This window comes from Chelonoidis abingdonii, chromosome 2 (genome assembly GCF_003597395.2).
Source record: "Chelonoidis abingdonii isolate Lonesome George chromosome 2, CheloAbing_2.0, whole genome shotgun sequence".
In the NCBI taxonomy this organism is placed as follows: Eukaryota; Metazoa; Chordata; order Testudines; family Testudinidae; genus Chelonoidis; species Chelonoidis abingdonii.
This window is the reverse complement of record NC_133770.1, coordinates 82,391,331-82,409,731: the sequence shown is the minus strand read 5'-3', so window position 1 is coordinate 82,409,731 and position 18,401 is coordinate 82,391,331. Positions and strand designations below refer to the sequence as shown.

The following is an 18,401-nucleotide window of genomic DNA, read 5'->3' as shown; positions in this document are numbered from 1 at the left end:
ATCTGAAGAAGTGAGCTGTAGCTCACGAAAGCTCCATGCTGAAATAAATTTATTAGTCTCTAAGGCCACGTCTATACGACGCGCCATTTCGGCGCGTTAAAATCGAAGCTCGGGGTTCGATATATCGCGTCTCGTCTAGACGGGGATATATCGAACCCCAGAGCGCGCTTACATCGTTTCCGGAACTCCACCAAAACAAACGGAGTTCCGATTCGACATGGGCGAAGCCGCGCACATCGATTCGGCGCGGTGAAGACGGGTGAGTAACTCGATTTTAGATATTCGATTTCAGCTACGCTATTCACGTAGCTGAAATTGCGTATCTAAAATCGATTTTCACGCGTCGTGTAGATGGGGCCTAAGGTGCCACAAGTACTCCTGTTCTTTTTGCGGATACAGACTAACATAGCTGCTACTCTGAAACCTTATATTTTCTTTCTTCCTCCAGGGGTCTGAAGGCAAAAATTCTTCCCTCCAATCCACAACAAGAGAAATTTTCCCTGGAGCTCTTGAAAGGAGAAGAGGATAGGTCCTGTACAGAGATGGCATTTTACTGGCATTTTCATTTGCCTGGACTCAATAACAAAGAAATATGATTGTAAGATAGTAGCTTGAAGGTGAGAATAAGTTGTTCTGCTCTTCTGTCTGATAGGTGGCTGAGAAAGCGCAAGTGTCTTCCTTGCAACAAAATAAAGATACATAGACACTAAGACCACAATAAACCACTGATGATCATCTAGTCCTACCTCCAGCATAACACAACCAAGAGGGCTGTGATGTTAGTGGGAAGACTGAAAACTGAGCAAAAAATTTTAAAATATCCCAAATGGACAAACATAGAATGAAAAAGAAAATGAGATGAACTGCAAGGCCTCACAACTCCCAGCAGTTAACACTGAATCAGAAGAGCAAGACTTACAGGCATGCCCCTTGGGCCAGGGGGTCCCAGCAGACCCATCTCCCCAGGATCTCCAGGTTCACCCTATTATAATTTAAATACAAAAGATATTAAACTTTTTACATTTGGCTTATCAGGGAGCATTTTGTTTTTAGTACAAGGGGTTTGGTCACTGAGGTAAGAGTTGCGCTTCCATTTTCTGCAGATTAAAAGATGGTTTTGTGTTTGTAAGTTCAATGAGATAATTGAATGAAAGGTGCTGCAGAAATGCAATGTACATCTTAAAATGCTTACCTTTGGTCCTCTAGGCCCTGGATTCCCAGGAGAGCCTGCAGCACCTGGCGCTCCTGGATTAGCCTACAATCAGAAACACAAATTAAAGGGTGCATTAGAGAAAAACTAATGTTTGCCAGAGCTTGGAATGACTCTAGAAGTATTCATCACATTTGGCCCATCTAGTGGCATTTCTCAAAGCTTTCGGGAATCACAGTAATAGTGATGTGCAAAATACAATCATGCAAATTCTTTTCTCTTTTCCATGTAAACACTCTGAGAGTTCCAATATTCCTAAGATATTATTTGTTAAAGCATCATAGAGGCTACACATACACAAAGTAACTGGATCTGAAAGCACGAGTGTCATCACACAATTGAAGTTTATGCCTAAATCTTGATCTATTGCTCCAGATCCTGACTGAGTTACACAGGTGTAACTCCACAGTAACACTGCTGAAGTCAGGGCCGCCCAGACGGGGGGGAGGGGGCAAGTGGGGCAATTTGCCCCAGCCCCGGGCCCCACAGGGGCCCCCACGAGAGTTTTTTGGGGCCCCTGGAGCGAGGTCCTCCACTAGCTCCAGGGGCCCCAGAAATCTCTCGCGGGGCCTGGGCCCCCGGAGCTTCTTCTGTTCTCGGTCTTCGCTGGCGGGGGGTCCTTCTGCTCCAGGGCGGAAGGACCCCCCGTCTCTGAATTACCGCCGAAGCAGGACCCGCCTCCAAAGTGCAGCCGGGTCTTCGGTGGTAATTCGGCGGTAGGGGGCCCTTCCATTCTGGGACCTGCCACCGAAGTGCCTAGTGTATGCCCAGAGCAAGCAATGGAGTTACTCCAGTATACACCAGGATAACAGAGCAGAATTGGGACGTAAGTGTTTTCACCGTAACCATGAAAGAGCTCAGTAACACAAAGTTTCTCTTCTCTCCTGATTTACAAACCAACATTTGCTTTCAAGTCCATTATTTTGGCACCATATTAATCAAGGTCTAAAATGACTAGTGTAACTTTCTCATTTGGATGTTCGTTACTAGGCTTTATAGCAAAACAAAATCCTCCACTTACATAGACCTTATTTACAAAGATCCAAATATAATTTTGAAAAACCAAACTGTCGAGAAGTTGACAAGCAAAAGGTGCAAAATAAGGATATATTCTTTAAAACTAACCCGAGGGCCTGGTATTCCTTGTGGTCCTGGAGGTCCTCTGATCCCTTGTAGTCCTCTTAGACCCTGGAGGATAAAGGACATTTTAAAAAAAATTATAATGTTGCTAATATGCCAGGGCAGAATTTCACCTACGGTATTTGAAATTCGTATGAACAAAATATTCCAAAAGGAAAATAGAAAATTGAACCTAACAGCATGCTTTCTCCAAACATGTCATGCAAAATAACTCAGACTTTCTTTCTGCTACCTGTGAGCCTTGTAGGCCAGGATCTCCTGGATAACCGGGTTCACCACGATCTCCTTGCCCACCCTGCCAGAAAGTGAGAGAAACAAACCACTTTACTTCATGACACGTTTACATCTACAAATAAACTGATCAAGCAATATTACTCCCATTTCCAGAAGGCTACATGATTTGCAAGCAGCAACCACCACTGAAGAAACATCAGCTGTTTTGTGGTCTGAGATAGATGGAGGAGAGGGAGTGGGAAAGGCGAGTTGTATTTGTTTCACATGATGATGAATTCATTTCAACAGGCCAAAGTCAGCACTAATTTAGTGCAGCTCACTCAGTCAGTGCAAGAATTATCACTAGCCACAGTATAGAGGTGACAAAGGTGGTGGGAGTGGAGAGTTTCTTGAGCCTTCTTCCCTCTGCTCATAATCTGGCCCAGCACTGAGAGTTTTCCCAGAGGTGGGCACCGGTATATACCTCCCAATTTAATTCTGGCTGCTCAGAAAGCTGCACCCCAAATCTTTGTGGAAAATTTTTTAGTTTTTAAGATCAGCAGCTGAGTATTACTCATACAAAGCTGTCATCTGCACATGAGTCAGTTCAACTGATATCTGCGAGAAAAATCTCTTCATACTGTCTCTGTTGGACTGAGTCAAATGTGCGGGTTAGCTCTAAGCAGTTCAGGGGAACACTGGAGGTGTTCTTTCATTGGGGAAATTATAAACATATGTCCAAGGATTCTTTGGAACTCAGGCAATTCTGAAAAACAAAGCCATGGAGAAAACTGGATTTAAAACACTGTATTCAGCAGTTCTGAAGAATTCTGCCCTCTTCGTACTATGACTAAACTGGGACGGAAATCAAATGAAAAGAAAAAGAAAAAACACATGGATTTGAACAAACCTAGTGGTAGCCAAAGTTAAGATACTGCAACACAGGACATCTGTTACAATGCCAGCTTTAGAAAAATGTATGTCCCTCTATATTTTGCAGTATACATGATTTTCTCATACAAGGCTGCCTTGTATGAGAAAAGGCACATTGGAGTTGGACCCAAAGCCCATTGAAATCAGTGGGAGTCTTTCTCTGACTTCAGTGGGCTTTGGATCAGGCCCAGAGATAATTCTCTCTTTTTCTTATGTGTTTCCCTTTTTTCTTTATTTCTCTTTTCTTCCTTACCACTTTCTCTTTTCCTTTGCAACCTTACCTAAAACTAGTAGTGTTGTTCATGTGTACAATACACACTTCTTCTCCTAGGCTCTAGCAGACTTAGTGTCTTTCTGCCCAGGGGTTATCCCTGTCTCAGAATGGCTGCCATTTGTACTTCTTGTAATCAAAAAGTCATTGTCACAGAGTATTTAAAGTCTGCCTTTTTTGTTTTCCTGGAACGCAGAAGCTGATTGGAGGTGAAACTCAGAAAATAGGGGGAAAAGTGCCATGTTGCTGCTGGATAGCAAAGTACTTTATTTTTTTGTACCACTTTAACTCTGGTGCTGTCAGTTGAGCACCTTCTGTAAGCCATTATAAATAGTAAAATGGGTTGGACATTAGTGAGAGGAGTTTTGGCCCTCTCTGCGCAATTAAAAGACATCAGAAGTTCTTTGTCAGCCCTGATCACAAAACACGAATATTTCTTTTCATTTGAACAGTATTGGGTTTTTGTTTGTTTGTTTTAAACACAAAATCCTCCAGGCTGCCTGATCTAGTAAGAGACAAATCCTGTGGTCTAAAGAAGGGCTGCTGAAGACACTCGATGCAGAGGAGGCCAGGTGGTCCTGCTTATTGTGTAGGAGCAACAGCTTGTGGGTCCCCTTGTGGAGCTGTGTTCTTGCATCCCAGCACATGAATGGTGTCTGGGGTGAGACGAGGCCAGCGGATCTATGACTACATAGAACCTGCTGCCAAACCTGCTGCGGAGGAGTGCAGCAGTCAGAGGGTTGCAGCTCCCCCCACTCCAACATTTTCCAGAGCTCTGATGTGTAATGGTCTTAAAACTAGCCTGTTAATCTCACAGATCATCAATTACTACTTTTTGGCTGAAGCCCTAGAGTCCTAAATCACTTAGATTTCCTGCAGTGTCACCACCCCTACCCTACAAGTAGCCATACCTGACCTAGCTTGAACAACAATAGCAGTGAAGCCATAGCAGCACGGGCTAGCCACTCAAGTACGTCCCAGGATCCTGAGTGGGTTTGTACAGTCTGTACTGCTGCCTGTCTTATTCAGATCAAAGCTAGCTCAGGTATGCCTGCCCATGCAGCAGTCACTGTAGATGTAGCCTTAGCGGGTAGGCAAACAAGATGGACGGAAATAGAAAGTGCAAATGAACGAACTCAGATGAATGGTGGTGGCAGGAGCAGTAGCAAAGACCAGTGACAGCAATGAAAGGTAGAACTGATTCAGTGAGCAGCCTCAGGATGTATTGTAGGTAGGTAAGTGACCATATCAGTAGGTACAGTGGAAAGCTCGTGAAAGACACACAGAGAGAGGAGCCTTAAACACAACAAGGGAAAAGGGCTTAGAAGCTGGAAAAGATAGGGAACCCCAGAATCAAGGAGAAAAAAGAGTAATGCAGAGCAAAAAATTGACCCTGAAAATGAAAAGAAGGGAATACTGTGGCACAGAAACCCCCTTGACAAAGAGTCCCCTGTTCTTAGCAAACAACTCTCACCTCAGAGCTGACAAATTCACTACACCAAGCACATCTTCCAAGATATTTATCCATAAAGCATAATATATATGGTATCTACAGAAGGCTTGTAACTTGTCAAGATTTATAATCATTGCCAGATGTGTGTGTGGGTAATATTTAAGGAATACTGTATTTGTATTGAAAATATAGAGACTTGGAGTAAAAGTCAATCACCAGGGGATAATGTGGTTGAGTGATGGCCCCACTGGGGCTGTCTTCCCCTCCTGTTTAGCTGGTGATGTAATGCAAAGCTCTATTGTTTAGCCTTTCACAATACTAAGACTTGCAGTGTTAAATCATCAGAGGCAAAGCTTCAAAGTCACTTAACGGTAAAAAAAAATATTAGTACAAGAAACAAATAGAATAGAATAGAAACAAAAGGCTGTTTTCAGTGTAACACAGGAGGAAGCAGCAGTCTTTATCCATTCACTGAGGAAAACCCCATGTGGAGCTGGGATGTTTTCATGAATGGGACCTGCTTTTTGTGGAACCAGCCTGCTCTGCAACAGAGTGAACTTTGGGAGGTGGGGCAGGAGAAAACCTACTTTATTAGATAGGGAAGGTAACAATGAATAAGGGTAGAGTCAGGTTTGTGTTTTATTATTTTGTTTTGTATTGTAGCCATTTCCATCACTGTCCTTCATTTCTAGTTAAGTCTTTACCCTTCTTAAATAGACCTATTTTTGTTTCATTATAAGTGCTCAAAAGTGCTGTGTGGTTTACAGGAGCGGTAATTTAAGGTAACGCTGGTAAACTGGGGACACTGCTTTTAGGAGCAGATCATCTGGGATTTCTGTGAGTGGCTAGTGTCAGAGGCTGGATATCCAGGGGAACGATTCAAAGGGACTTAAGGACTGTGGTGCACTTACTTTTAACCTATAAAGCAAAGACAGAGCTGGCATAGCCCAGAGGAAAGCTCTCAAGTATCTGAAGAGCTGGTGGTGTTACAGAGTTGACATGGTGTAACAGAGTTGACAGAGTTACAGGCACAAGAAAGACTCCCTCAAGCCGGAGGCAGGGACTATCAAGGTGTCTCGCCGTTCTGGGTGCCCCAAGAACTGTCACAAACACATAGGATCAGATTCAACTCTGGTAGTGAAAAAGGGCTGGACAGTGGCTGGATCTGGAATTGGATCCCTGGCATACATCAGCTCCCAAAGGGTGCGGAGCTGCCATAATCAGCTCCTGTGCCCTCCCTTGAACCTACCCTGTAGGGGGTACATGCTGAGGGTGAGGGATGCTACACTCTGGCTACCTCAGTTGGCATACAGGCTCTTGGGGATGATTGCCATACAGCATAAAAAGTCAAAATGCTTGTAACTGATTCCAGCTCTGGGGTTCCTGGCCAATGAGGCAGAGGTTTTGTATTTAGATATAAACTCACACTGCACATTGTGAAATAGGAATGTGACAAAGGCACTATCTGACGGGTTCACTGGAGACCAGACTGTAGCTGTCATTTTCCATTGGATACTGAATTTGAATCAGACAGCCCGATGTCACAAACTCGTGATGCCTCACAATAGTTCATAGCAAGCCAAAGATCAATGCAGAGTGTGAGATCCATCTCCCCCAACAAAGAGACCCCATGGGAAGTGCAGAAGGACAAAAACTCAATAGGACTGTATATCTATTCAAAGACTAATTGGCTGAAGAAAGTGATATGCCATTGAAGAGACTTTTCTGTAGCCTACATTTTCTTTGTGTAAATTAATATTTTATTCAATTTTGGATGCTGTTGTTATTTATTAAGTTTCCCTTTGTACTTGGCACTCAGTTTACATTTATTCATAACATTATTTTCCTTGTGTTGGAGAAACCCTGCAGCCATTAGACGTTTATCCTGCTCCCTAATGGAAATGCTGTCAGAATAAGAAGCAAGTAAGCATTTCAGTGCATATCCTGTGCACATGGGGGAAAACATGACAAACTCATGTACAAGTCAGCAGCTATTTCCAGGTGAACTGCAATGGATTTTTGAGGGGCTAACTCCACACACACACAACCTGAAGAAAAGCTACAGTGCTGTGGAACGGCTGTACCACAATTGCTACTTAAGCCCAGCGGCTGGAAGTGTGCTAGCCGCCCCCCATACACACACCAAACCCACCCCCATGCAGTTCCCAATCACTGGAACCACATCTGCATGAATTGGAATGAAGGGGATTGCCCAGGGTGTAAATCAGGAGAGAACCTGGCTCTCACCATTTTGTAAGAGATAGCGGCCATGTATAGCATCATGTATTTACTAAGGTGGTAGAGCTCTGCTCTCTCCTGCAGTTAGGGCAGGGCCCTAAAGGCACAGTCTTAGGCTGAAGATAGTGCCATAGAGCCAGAGGGGAAAGTGCAAAGCTTCTCTACATTTAATTTTTGCTAAGACAAACAAGCGAACAGCTCTGGGAAATTATTTGGTGAGATTTAGAGAAAGATGCAGACTAGTAAAAGGAGAAATGAAAAATCAGAAAAATTAATATTATCCAAAACATATGAAGAATCAGAACACATCAAGACACGCTTATTGAGGCACTATATTTTACCAAGTGACTGATCAGACATCACCAATATCATTATTTGTACTGAAGGAGCACCTAGAGGTCAACCAAGAACGGGACCTTACTGTGGTAGGTGCTCTACAGAGTAATATGGTGTCTGTCCTTAAGAGCATAAAACCTAAGCAGACAAGATAGAAAACGGGTAGGATAAAGGGATATAATACGCAAGCAAAATAAACAATGTCCTGGTTTATAAACATCATCACAGGCCCACCATATTTTAAGGTACAAGGGAGAGGGCTTGTTTCTCTGCTTTTAAAAATCACAGAACCTTCTTGAATTTCTTCAATGTTATTTTCAGGGCCGGCGCTTCCATTTAGGTGACGTAGGCGGTCGCCTAGGGCACCAGGATTTGGGAGGGCGGCAGACTGCTCCGGTGGACCTCCCGCAGACGTGCCTGCGGACGGTTCGCTGGTCCCGCGGCTCCGATGGAGCATCCGCAGGCACGCCTGCAGGAAGTCCACTGGAGCAGCGGGACCAGCGAGCCTGCCCTGCGCCTAGAGCGCAAAAAACCCTGGCGCCGCTCCTGGTTATTTTACTTTCGCCTGCTCGTTATTGGATCCATCTGCTTTGAGATTTTCTTTGGTAACTGCATTGTTGAAGTGACTCTTGAGACAAACAATTCTTTTTCAAGTACACTACCCAAAACTTAACCAGCAATAAAATGGAGACAGAAATGTCTTCATCAGTTAAATCTCTCTATAGTGTTTCTCTTCTTTGGTGCATCGCAGGGGTTAAACAGTGCTAATGCTTTTATAATGGAGTTACATTTTTTTCAGATTGTGATTTAGGGTTCTTTCCTGGCACCTCCAATCAGCAGTAATTACTGTGGTACAATTGTGTTCAATCTATTCCTGTAACAGATCTGGGCCCAATAGTTTGAAAGTTAATTTTTTCCATAAACTCCACTAGTTCCTGGAATTCTCTGTTGTAATTCACAGAATTCTATATTTTAATATCTTGGAGCTGATTTGCTAGTTCTGTTTGCAATCAGAGCACAGCTGTTGATTTTGGGGGCGGGGGGGATATGTTTGTTTTTTGTTTTTAAGGCAGTTGCATTTAAAACTAACAATCAGTTTGAAGAACAAATTATTATAAACTTGCCCTGAATCAGTTTAGGCTGGAAATTAGAAAAAGGTTCTGGAACAACCTTCCAATAGACGTAGTGGGGTCAAACAACCTACCTACCTTTAAGTTGAAGCTTGATAAATTTACGAATGAGATTGTATGATGGGTCACCTGTGATAGCAGGGGATGACTCAGTGACCCAGGTTGTCCATTTCTGTCCTGTATTTCCGTGTCTCAGATGCATATCTACTATCCCTAATCAAGACCATCAGCATTCCAGCACTTGGAATTTCTAATCCTGGGCCGGCTGCAATCCTGTGTTATTTTTGTGAGCACCAGAAGCAGTTCATGTGTTGCTGGTGCTAGAGCTGGATGAAATTTGGAATTCCCAGCTCATGGGGAAATTCTGCCATTTCAAAAATTCCTGCAAACTGGAGAGTCCAAACATTTCCGTTTTGGAAACATAGTCTTTCCAAAATCAAATATGGTCCCCAGATTCCACTGTCCCCCAGCTCCAGGGCAGATCACGGGGCCCAGAGGGCTTCCAGACTCCCAAGCCAGCTGTCTGACCAACTTCTGCAGCTTGGGCAGCAAGCTGACCTGAGAGTCAAGCAGCCTGGGGAACCAGCTGGCCCAAGTGTCTTGCTCTCTGGCTGGGAGTCTGGAACCCCGAGAACCACAGCTCGAGTCGGGGCTCTTACTGCTTCCAGGCTCCCTCATGCAATGCCAGGCACCTAGACCCTGAGAGCTAGGGCTTGAGCTGGGGCTCACAAGGCTCCCTGGGCTGCCACACTCCTGGTTCCAGTGGCAGGAACATGGAACCCACACTAAGCTCAGAGCCAGGGGTCCCAGGGCTTTCAGGCTCCCAGCTCAGCAGGAGAGAGCCTGGATGTCCTGAGAGCTGACATTTCAGGACTTCCAGACCACAGAGCTAGAAGACAAGAACCAAGGCTCCCAGGGTTTCCAGGCTCCTCATTCTGATACTGGGAGCTGGGAAGCCTTACGGTATCTGGCCCAGGGGCAGACTGTCCCCAACAGCCTACTAAGTGAGCTGGTAAGGAAATAACAGGGTCTGTTGGAGCTCTGCTTGTGACTCCATGAAACTTCATTTAATCTAAAGCGTTGTCACAAAACTTCTCAGGTTTGAGTCATTGCCATTTTGCAACAAAACTCTGTTCTGTTGGAAAATTTCCAATCAGGTCTCATTGTTGGTATCCCTGTAGTGGAAGAAGAGGGAGCTCTGGTTGTGCATGTGCGTATGCATACACAGACACAGACACACACACACGCACACGGCAGATGTAGAAGTCTTGAAGGAATCACTCATCTCTGTCTTGCTTTGTCAACAGTAGTGCAGATATTCACGAACCTTCAGACAAGTTTTGTGTTGGTTTTAAGGAGGCTTAATATAGTGGATCTGCACCAGCCTGCCTCCCTTCTTCTCAGTGGTCAGTTCTTGCCCTTCACTAATCTTTTAATTTTTTTAATGATTGAAAAATATGTGTAAGCCTTAGAGGCTAGATAATTCTCACATTCTTATCTAGCAGTGATTATAGCCCCATTATTTAATAGAAACAGCACAAGTCCCTTGGCTTAGCACCAGAGGCAAAATTCTGACTTTGGCTATCCATATGCAAATTTCATCAGTTCAAATGGAAGTTCCACTTGCATATCCCAGTGGGAAATTTGGACATCTACTTTCTGGATTTTATTCTGAAACCAGAGCCAACCTAAGCATTTGTTGAGCAAGCCTGCAAGATGGCATTTCGTTGCTTTACACCAAACATGACCAGTCCTCGTTCTCCATTATCACATCACTATACACAGGGCTGGCGTAAGGATTCTTTGGACATACCCCCACGTTTAATGAGGTCATTTTACACAGAAGAATGTGTTTTCAGGTAAGGAATGGAGAGAAAATCATCAGGTCCCTCAGCCGTGTGTTGCAGGAATGAGCCCAGCTGTTCATTCCTTATAACCTAAGTGACTGACTTACCTCAGCTGATGTGAGTTTACATTGACAAGGCTACCATCACAAAAAATGAGCTAGAAACAGACTTTTATTTCAGGAAAAGCTAAGAGTCTCCTTTACATTTTTGGCCCCTCCAAATCAAAAAGACCTCTGGTCGGGTCTTTTCTGGGACCTAAAGGCTGAGTAGGCTTGCAATGGACTTCCTGATTATTAAATACTTGTGTTCAGTTTCTGTGATCACACTGAAAATATCCCCTCTAAGACAGGCAAAAGCTCAGACTTAAGAGATAGCTATGTACACACAGCATATACCAGTAATAATCACTGACCGTTAAACCCTGGGGGCCTCTCCGACCTTCTGCACCCTAGGAGGGAAAGACAAGTTCAATTTATCCAGAATTATGACCAGTAAATGAAAAATAACGACCCTGGAGCCAAACATGGTACATTAATGGGGACGAAATGGCTATTCACAGACAAAAAACTTTGGTTAAGGTGAAATTGAGGTTGAGTGTTCGTATCAGTAAATTAAGGGTAGAAACTTTACAAGAGTATTACATTTATCAAAATACAGTAATTAGAAAGGTAGGAAATTCAGAAGAAAGATATCTCTCCAGGATGACTTTCCCATTCCCCGTCCCCACTGCTAAGGTCAGCAGAAGGAGAGTCCTGGTTCCATGCAGGTTAGACAGTGGGAAATGTGTTACTCCCCTAAGTACTCTGCTCTCTCTAGCTTCCTTCATGATCATAGTGACACTGTTAAACATCATGGAGGTCTTGTGGGAGCTAACCCAAGCCCAGGATAGGAGGGACCAGTAAGCAGCCCATTCCTCAGCATTAGCAGGCCCATTGTCTTCATTTCCTGGGAGACGAAGGAGGTTCACCAAATGTCTCCTCAGCCTTAATAGCTCCTCCGACTCCAATGAGTCAAAATAGACTTGTCAGCTCCCAGTGAGCTTATATAGGCTTGTGGGGGAGTAAGACTCTTACTAAGGCTCATGGTTTGGCGTGGAGGGATTAGGCTTGTCTTTGGTGACTTTCCAAAGTTTCTAAGGCTAATAGAGGGTCCAAGGTCCCCACTGAGCACAAGGCTCAAGGGTGGTCATAAATCAGGAATTTCTTGTATGATACATTTAAAATTTGGTAGAAAACTGTTACCTCCATCACAGACCAACTCTTCCAAACTTGAGGCCAATATTCCTTTGGTGTAGATTTTTTGTTGGGATAAAAAAGTGGGGAGCAAAATTGGGCTTATAAATGGGAACATCATTGTATCCTCAACCATGGATCAGCTACTTCCATTCCATAAGGATAACTGCTCTTACATCAGTGCCCTCTGCACCCGACTCTCCTGGCACTCCATCTGTTCCCGGTTCTCCCTGCAAAATGAAAAGTCAGACTTTTTTAAAAAAGAGATCAAGTACACGTGTTCCTTTTTATAGCCCTTCTTTGATATTTTTCCTGGAAAATGTTTTCTTTTAATTGCATTGTAATCACTTGAACAACAGCGTGTGTTAGACCTAGTTCTGTGAAAAATGTGTTTAATTAAAAGTGTCTAGCAGAAGGAACTGGTCTGTTTTTGGGTTCCAACTCTTCAACCATAACCATCTGAGGTTAGATAAAAGCTTTTGTGGGATCTTTTTCCTGTCTCTGTCTTCCGAAGAAAGCAGATGGTGGGGATTCTGAGGAAAGATTAATCAGAAAGCAGTGACTTTTGTTGCCAGAAATTCATTAAAGTTCAGCTTTTCTCTGAAAAACAATTATGCAAAAAGGGCAACTTCTTAAGGTCTGAGGTCTGATCCAAAGCCCACTGAAGTCAACAGGAGGGTTTCCATTGACTTTAATGGTATTTGGATTAGATCCTAGATATATTTTCACACAGTGAATTAGCTTCCAGTAAACAAAGGAGTTTTTGAGATGTGACCAGATTTCATATGGATATGCGTATACCCACTGCACTCTAACTTTGGTATTGGAGTAGAACGTAGATAAACCCTTCCTTACAGCTTGGAAATCAAGAAATGAGGAGATATGGGCAGAGCTCCTATGGTTATTTTATTTGTACTGCATCATTGTCTATCAGGATCAGGGCCAACGTACACACAAATACTAAGTTTCAAGTTCCTGCCTCTATGTGTTTACAGCAAATCTAATTTAACCGGAAAGGATTCAGAAGACATTTTGTAAGCATTGTATCCAAATCTGAAGAGACAGGTCAGAAAGGAGTTCAGTTTACTCTTAAGGAATAAATAATTTTTAGCAAGCTGACAAGGATGTTTTTGGTATTCAGAATGCTTGATTTATTTTATTTTTTTTGCAACGTAGTACGAGAAATCCATGGTATTTCACTGATTAGAGGCCTATGAGAAATGAAGTTGGTGGTCTCAATCCACCCTGAGAAGTCTTCTGTAGAAATATATTCATGCTAAATCCAGGTAACAAATTACAAATCATCTTCCTTCTGGTCAAATTGCATTCAACATCCATCAGCAGGCACAAAAATATTACCAGCTGTAGACACAGCGTGGCATTTCTATGGATTGATACAATAATAAAAAAGGGGCACACCTCTCCAAAGCCCTATGTGCTGCAGACGCCGGTTATAAAGCAAAATATAAAATTAAATAGCAGCTCACCCCTAACAACTAATAGAACTCAATCTTCTAAGAAACACACAGTTCTCCTCCCCACATAGCCCTGTTACCCCTTAACAGTGCAAACCTGTGTTTACCTGCTGCCCTGGCTTTCCTTTTTCACCCTCTGGACCAGCGACATTATTGTTAATTCCAGGATCCCCCTGAAAAAGTCAAGATGACGTTAACCATTTTCGATAATTTCCTCTTTGTTAGTGTAGCTGCAAAGGCAGGATATGGAAATAGGATCAGAAAAATAATGATAATAATAAAAAAGATTAATTCATAAGATGATGGTGGAAAGAGGCCTCTGCAGATGCAGTTCCACAATCAAAAACTACGAGCTCTTTGCCCAAAGAGATGAAAAGAAATTATCTGGATGGGCATTGAATTCAAGTTTGTAATTAAATGGTTGATCTGTATGTTTAGGTATAATTACCCAGGGCCTCTATAATAAGATTCCAGGATTGACACTCTGTGTGTCATTCTGAAGCCTAAAATGTCTATTGAGTCAGTGGGAATTGATGGGAACAGCTACATGCACGGTTGAGAGCTCTTTTTTGTTAAGAATATCACCAGGGTTCATTCATCACTGAGACTCACAGTCTGTTACCACACAATTTGTAAGTTCTCGGCCATTTTCCCTTTACAGACAACACCTGTGCAGGGTACAGCTACAGTAGCTCAGTGTCTATGACATGCCAAGAGTCCCAGACCATTGTGATATAAAAGGTAATTCAACCAATCATACCATTACCCTACAGCTAATTGGGATGCAACAGTTTCATTGGTTGCATAAGGGAGACTGCTCAGATGGTGGATTAACTGGCTCAACAGCCACACCCATGCAAAAGCAGGGGTTTACATATGCTGGTAAGAACATAATCAGTGATCTTCAGCAAGATTTTATCCTGAAATGAATTGAATTATGCATGGGTATTGTCCTCTTTGAATACAGTACAGTTGGACTCAGGGAATAAAATCCTGATCCACTGAAGTCATAACAATGGCTAAATTCTCATTTGCTTCAATGGGGCCAGGACACCTGATTGTTACAGTGTTAACTGAGCATTAGAAACTGACAGGAGCCACATGATACCTTTTGCTATTTGGAGAAAAGGGCTGCAAAATGCACCTGAAAAGGTCCTTAACCTATGGTGTGGAGAGAACAGAGCCTCCAGTGCATTCTAACTCCTGGCCCTCAGACACTGCTGAAGCCCCACCATAAGATTAGGGCTCTGCAATTCATAACAAGGAGGGGTGGAGTCAAAAAGCAGCTGCTCTCTCCATCGTTGTCCATTTCCAACCAGACATCAGCCCCAGAGTTTCTTCTGGTGGAATCAGCAGTAACTTCTCCAGATGGCTGCAAATCTTTCTAGAGGATGGGGTTTCAGTTCAGCGAGCAGTAGGGATTGCATGCCAGAATGGTTCCAGAAGGGGCTGTGTTACAATGGATAAGGAAGCGGTGAGGCCTGTGCTGCTGCCCTTCTCTGGTATTATTAAGATGGGTTTGTGTCTTGGGACATCCATAGATTTCAGGTGTCAAACCTCCAGCCATTAATGAGAAGGGAACTCTCAAAATTCCCTTTCAGACACAGGCAGGAAATAGTTTTCCCATTCAGCAAAAATCCCATCAGAGAGAGAGAGAAAGAGAGAGACTTCCCCGCCCCTGGAATAGCCAAAAGTCCCCGTTTTGTCTGAGTCATAGCAAGGAACTAAACCTGCATCTTCCACATCCCAACTGAGTTCCCTAACCACAAATCTGTTGGATATTCTGGCATGGGGATTTCTCTCTCTGACAGAAATTCCACCCTAGGCCTGAGAAACTGATACATTTCCACAAAATGTTTCAGTTTTATCAAACTGGCATTTTCCAACCAAAAGCCATTCAATCATAAAAATTCCTGACCAGTTCTATTCCTGATTTCCTTGGCAGGGTAGTGCATGATCCAGGATTATTAGGATGCTCTCAAACATTACAATAAAATTGACATTTGAGGCAACTTCATCACAAAATCTGGACATTACGTGACAAATCTGGACTCAAAGATGAAGATTAAAAGCTCTATTGCTATTCACTTCACTGAAAGTCTTTTCAGTCTGTCAAAAGTTAAGAGATACCACAGACTTTACTTACATGGTCTCCTCTTAGACCAGGCTCTCCATGCTCACCCAATTCTCCTCTAGGTCCTTTTCTACCCTTAAGTCATGAAGAAAGCACATACAATTAGAATACAGATTGAGAGCTACAGTATTAATGTCATCGTTAGATCTTTAGGGCCAGATCCTCACTGCCATAAATTTGTATAAAACTCTATTAAGTCAATGGAGCTACGCTGATTTACTCCAGCTGAGAATCTGGCTTTTACACTTAAAATATATCTACCCAGTTTATATCAAATAATTAGAGAATGTGCAGCTGTCAAGAGGTCACAGAGGTTGCAGATTTGGCAGTAAAGTCAGAAAGGTGACAGAAGCTTCCGTCAGGGCTAAATACACTTTACCCGTCTTCCTGCACTGCCTTTTTCTCCAGAAGATCCAGGAGATCCTTGTTTTCCCTAGAAAAATAAAAATACAAACAAACAATGTTCTTTCTTTCAGGTGAACCTCATTAATTTAATTCAGTACATGTGAATAAAGGTTACCTTTGCTCCATCAATCCCATCAATTCCATTTTCACCATCTTCGCCCTGTTGGTATAAATAAAAATCCACATTAGCACATTCATGAGCATTTTGGGGGAGGGAACCTGTCTTTCTATATGTACAGTAAAACACCTAACATGCTCTTGAATACTTTCATATTTTTAATAACTATTATTTTTACTTTTGAACTTCTTCAAGAATAAGAACTCTCTTTATTTTGCCATCAGTCATTTTTTCACATCTCCTATACCACCTGCAGCATCCTTAAAATCTCTCAGCTTCCAGGATATAATCAGTTTGCATTTGATCTAACATTTAGGTTCCCTTGCATTTTTGGTGCTCAGTTGTTTTACTTATTTACAGCATACTGTGTTCTTTTTAGGGCACTTTATATTGTGGTTGTTCTACTTAACAGCTGGTAAGAATTCATAGATTCATGGATTCAAAGGCCAGAAAGAACCTAGGCTGACCTCTTGTATAACACAGACTAGGAAACGTCCCAAAAATAATTCCTAGAGCATCTCTCTCAGAAAAAACATCTCTTTGCTGGAAGTACAAATAGCTATGTAAGAGTTTTGTAGACTTTGGGACAAATAAAGGCACAGAATCATTATTTTAATGGATTTTTTTAATAGAATTGTGCTTATTGGCATCAGGGTGGATTTCGATACTTTGACTCTAAAACAGCTTCACTCAAAACTGTGAATGCCTCCATGTTGTGTTAAAGATGTCATTTATCCAAACATTCTTAGAGCCAATCTGATGGGTGTGTAATTAGTGTTGAGACACCTGCTTTTGATTACTCCTTTCCCAGGGTAGCTAAGAGCTCTGAGAGGATGACCTAGTCAGCTCCAGTGGAAAGCCAATGATTTTTCTGGTTCATCTAGAAAAGGGGTTAATGGGATCTGAAAGTAGTCCATTCAGTCCTTCATAACTGAAAATTTTCAACCAGGAGGTTTTTAACAGAACTGGTAGGACTAATACATTACACCATCTACAGTCACCTTTTTGTATTGCAGCTGAGGTCATATCACTAAAAAAATCAGAAAAAATATCAGCCATTTGTGGAAGACAATGTCTTATAAAATAGCAACCCAAATCTCAGAAGCTTGTAATATGAATTTGCTGTTCAGCTGAAAAATGTGACTTCTGAATGTAATTGTCCTGAAGATTTACAGCTATAAGACATTAATTTCAGTGAGGGAACTCCTGAAATGTTTTAGAATTGCCCAAGAAGTTTTCTTTTAATTGAAAACTAAATGGTACTTGGAGTGCTCATCTTTTCCTTCTGTTTCCCTTTACAGAAAGAAGGAATTTACTCTGATGCTCAGCTAGAATAAAGAAAGAGATGGAAAGGGATCATACATTGTTTTGTTACCTTGAGAATTGAAATGGGTAATACACAAATACCTTGAAAGTGAATTTAAAGGTGTCTTCTAAAGACCTCTGAAGTCAATGAGACTCATAATCTGATAGCTTTACTATCTCGGTAAATGGTTGTTAGCTTGGCCTTGGCAGTAATTAACACTATATATGACATGCTTATGAGGCAAATTGCACTAGTTAGTGAAGGAGAAAAAAGCAGACTGTTCCAAATCTATTAGTTCACAAATCAGTGTTTACTGTATAAATATTCCACAGCCACATCCTAAGAGATCACCACTTCTGTTTTTGCATTTTTTTTTTAATTTTCTTTCCCATGTTAACAGATCTGAGTCCAAGTTTATAGTATCAGACACTAAGTACAGCTGTTTCTGAATAACTGTCTCTAAATGGCTTGCATGAGACCAAAGTTCTGATTCTCTTGACCTTACTGGAGTTACTAGTATTGAATCCTTTCTTTGAAGTGGAGAGTTTCATTTTTAAATAATTTAAGTGGACACAAGGAGCAGAGTAACTGAAGCATGTGTTATGGTTGAGTTGGAGATGCACATCCCAGAAGACAATGTTAGCAATGAAAGATATATGCTCTCCAAATGAAGTTTTGTAATGGTAGCCAAAAAAGGTGAAGGAGTCTTTGTATATCAACAGGGTGGGCTTTGATTCAAGGACTGCACTAGTTTTTAGACTGCACTTTGTCTACGGAGTACACATTAAGGCTCAGAGGGGTAGCCATGTTAGTCTGAATCTGTAAAAGCAGCAGAGAATCCTGTGGCACCTTATAGACTAACAATAGACTAGAATACGAAGTCGGTATTCACCCATGAAAGCTCATGATCCAAAACGTCTGTTAGTCTATAAGGTGCCACAGGACTCTCTGCTGCTTCTA

At 42.3% G+C, this 18,401-nt stretch overlaps 1 protein-coding gene across 1 annotated transcript in view; it reads right to left on the bottom strand.

Moving 5' to 3' along the window:
- LOC116821595 (collagen alpha-4(VI) chain-like) overlaps positions 1-18,401 on the bottom strand; it is a 106,036-nt gene that overhangs the window by 50,685 nt on the left and 36,950 nt on the right. Inside the window, exons 17-26 of the mRNA XM_032774933.2 lie at positions 16,133-16,177; positions 15,992-16,045; positions 15,625-15,687; positions 13,586-13,651; positions 12,180-12,233; positions 11,184-11,219; positions 2,583-2,645; positions 2,336-2,398; positions 1,193-1,255; positions 920-982 (exon numbers count right to left, since the gene is read on the bottom strand). Of these exons, the coding sequence (XP_032630824.1) occupies positions 920-982; positions 1,193-1,255; positions 2,336-2,398; positions 2,583-2,645; positions 11,184-11,219; positions 12,180-12,233; positions 13,586-13,651; positions 15,625-15,687; positions 15,992-16,045; positions 16,133-16,177 (570 nt within the window). The remainder of the gene's footprint in view (positions 1-919; positions 983-1,192; positions 1,256-2,335; positions 2,399-2,582; positions 2,646-11,183; positions 11,220-12,179; positions 12,234-13,585; positions 13,652-15,624; positions 15,688-15,991; positions 16,046-16,132; positions 16,178-18,401) is intronic.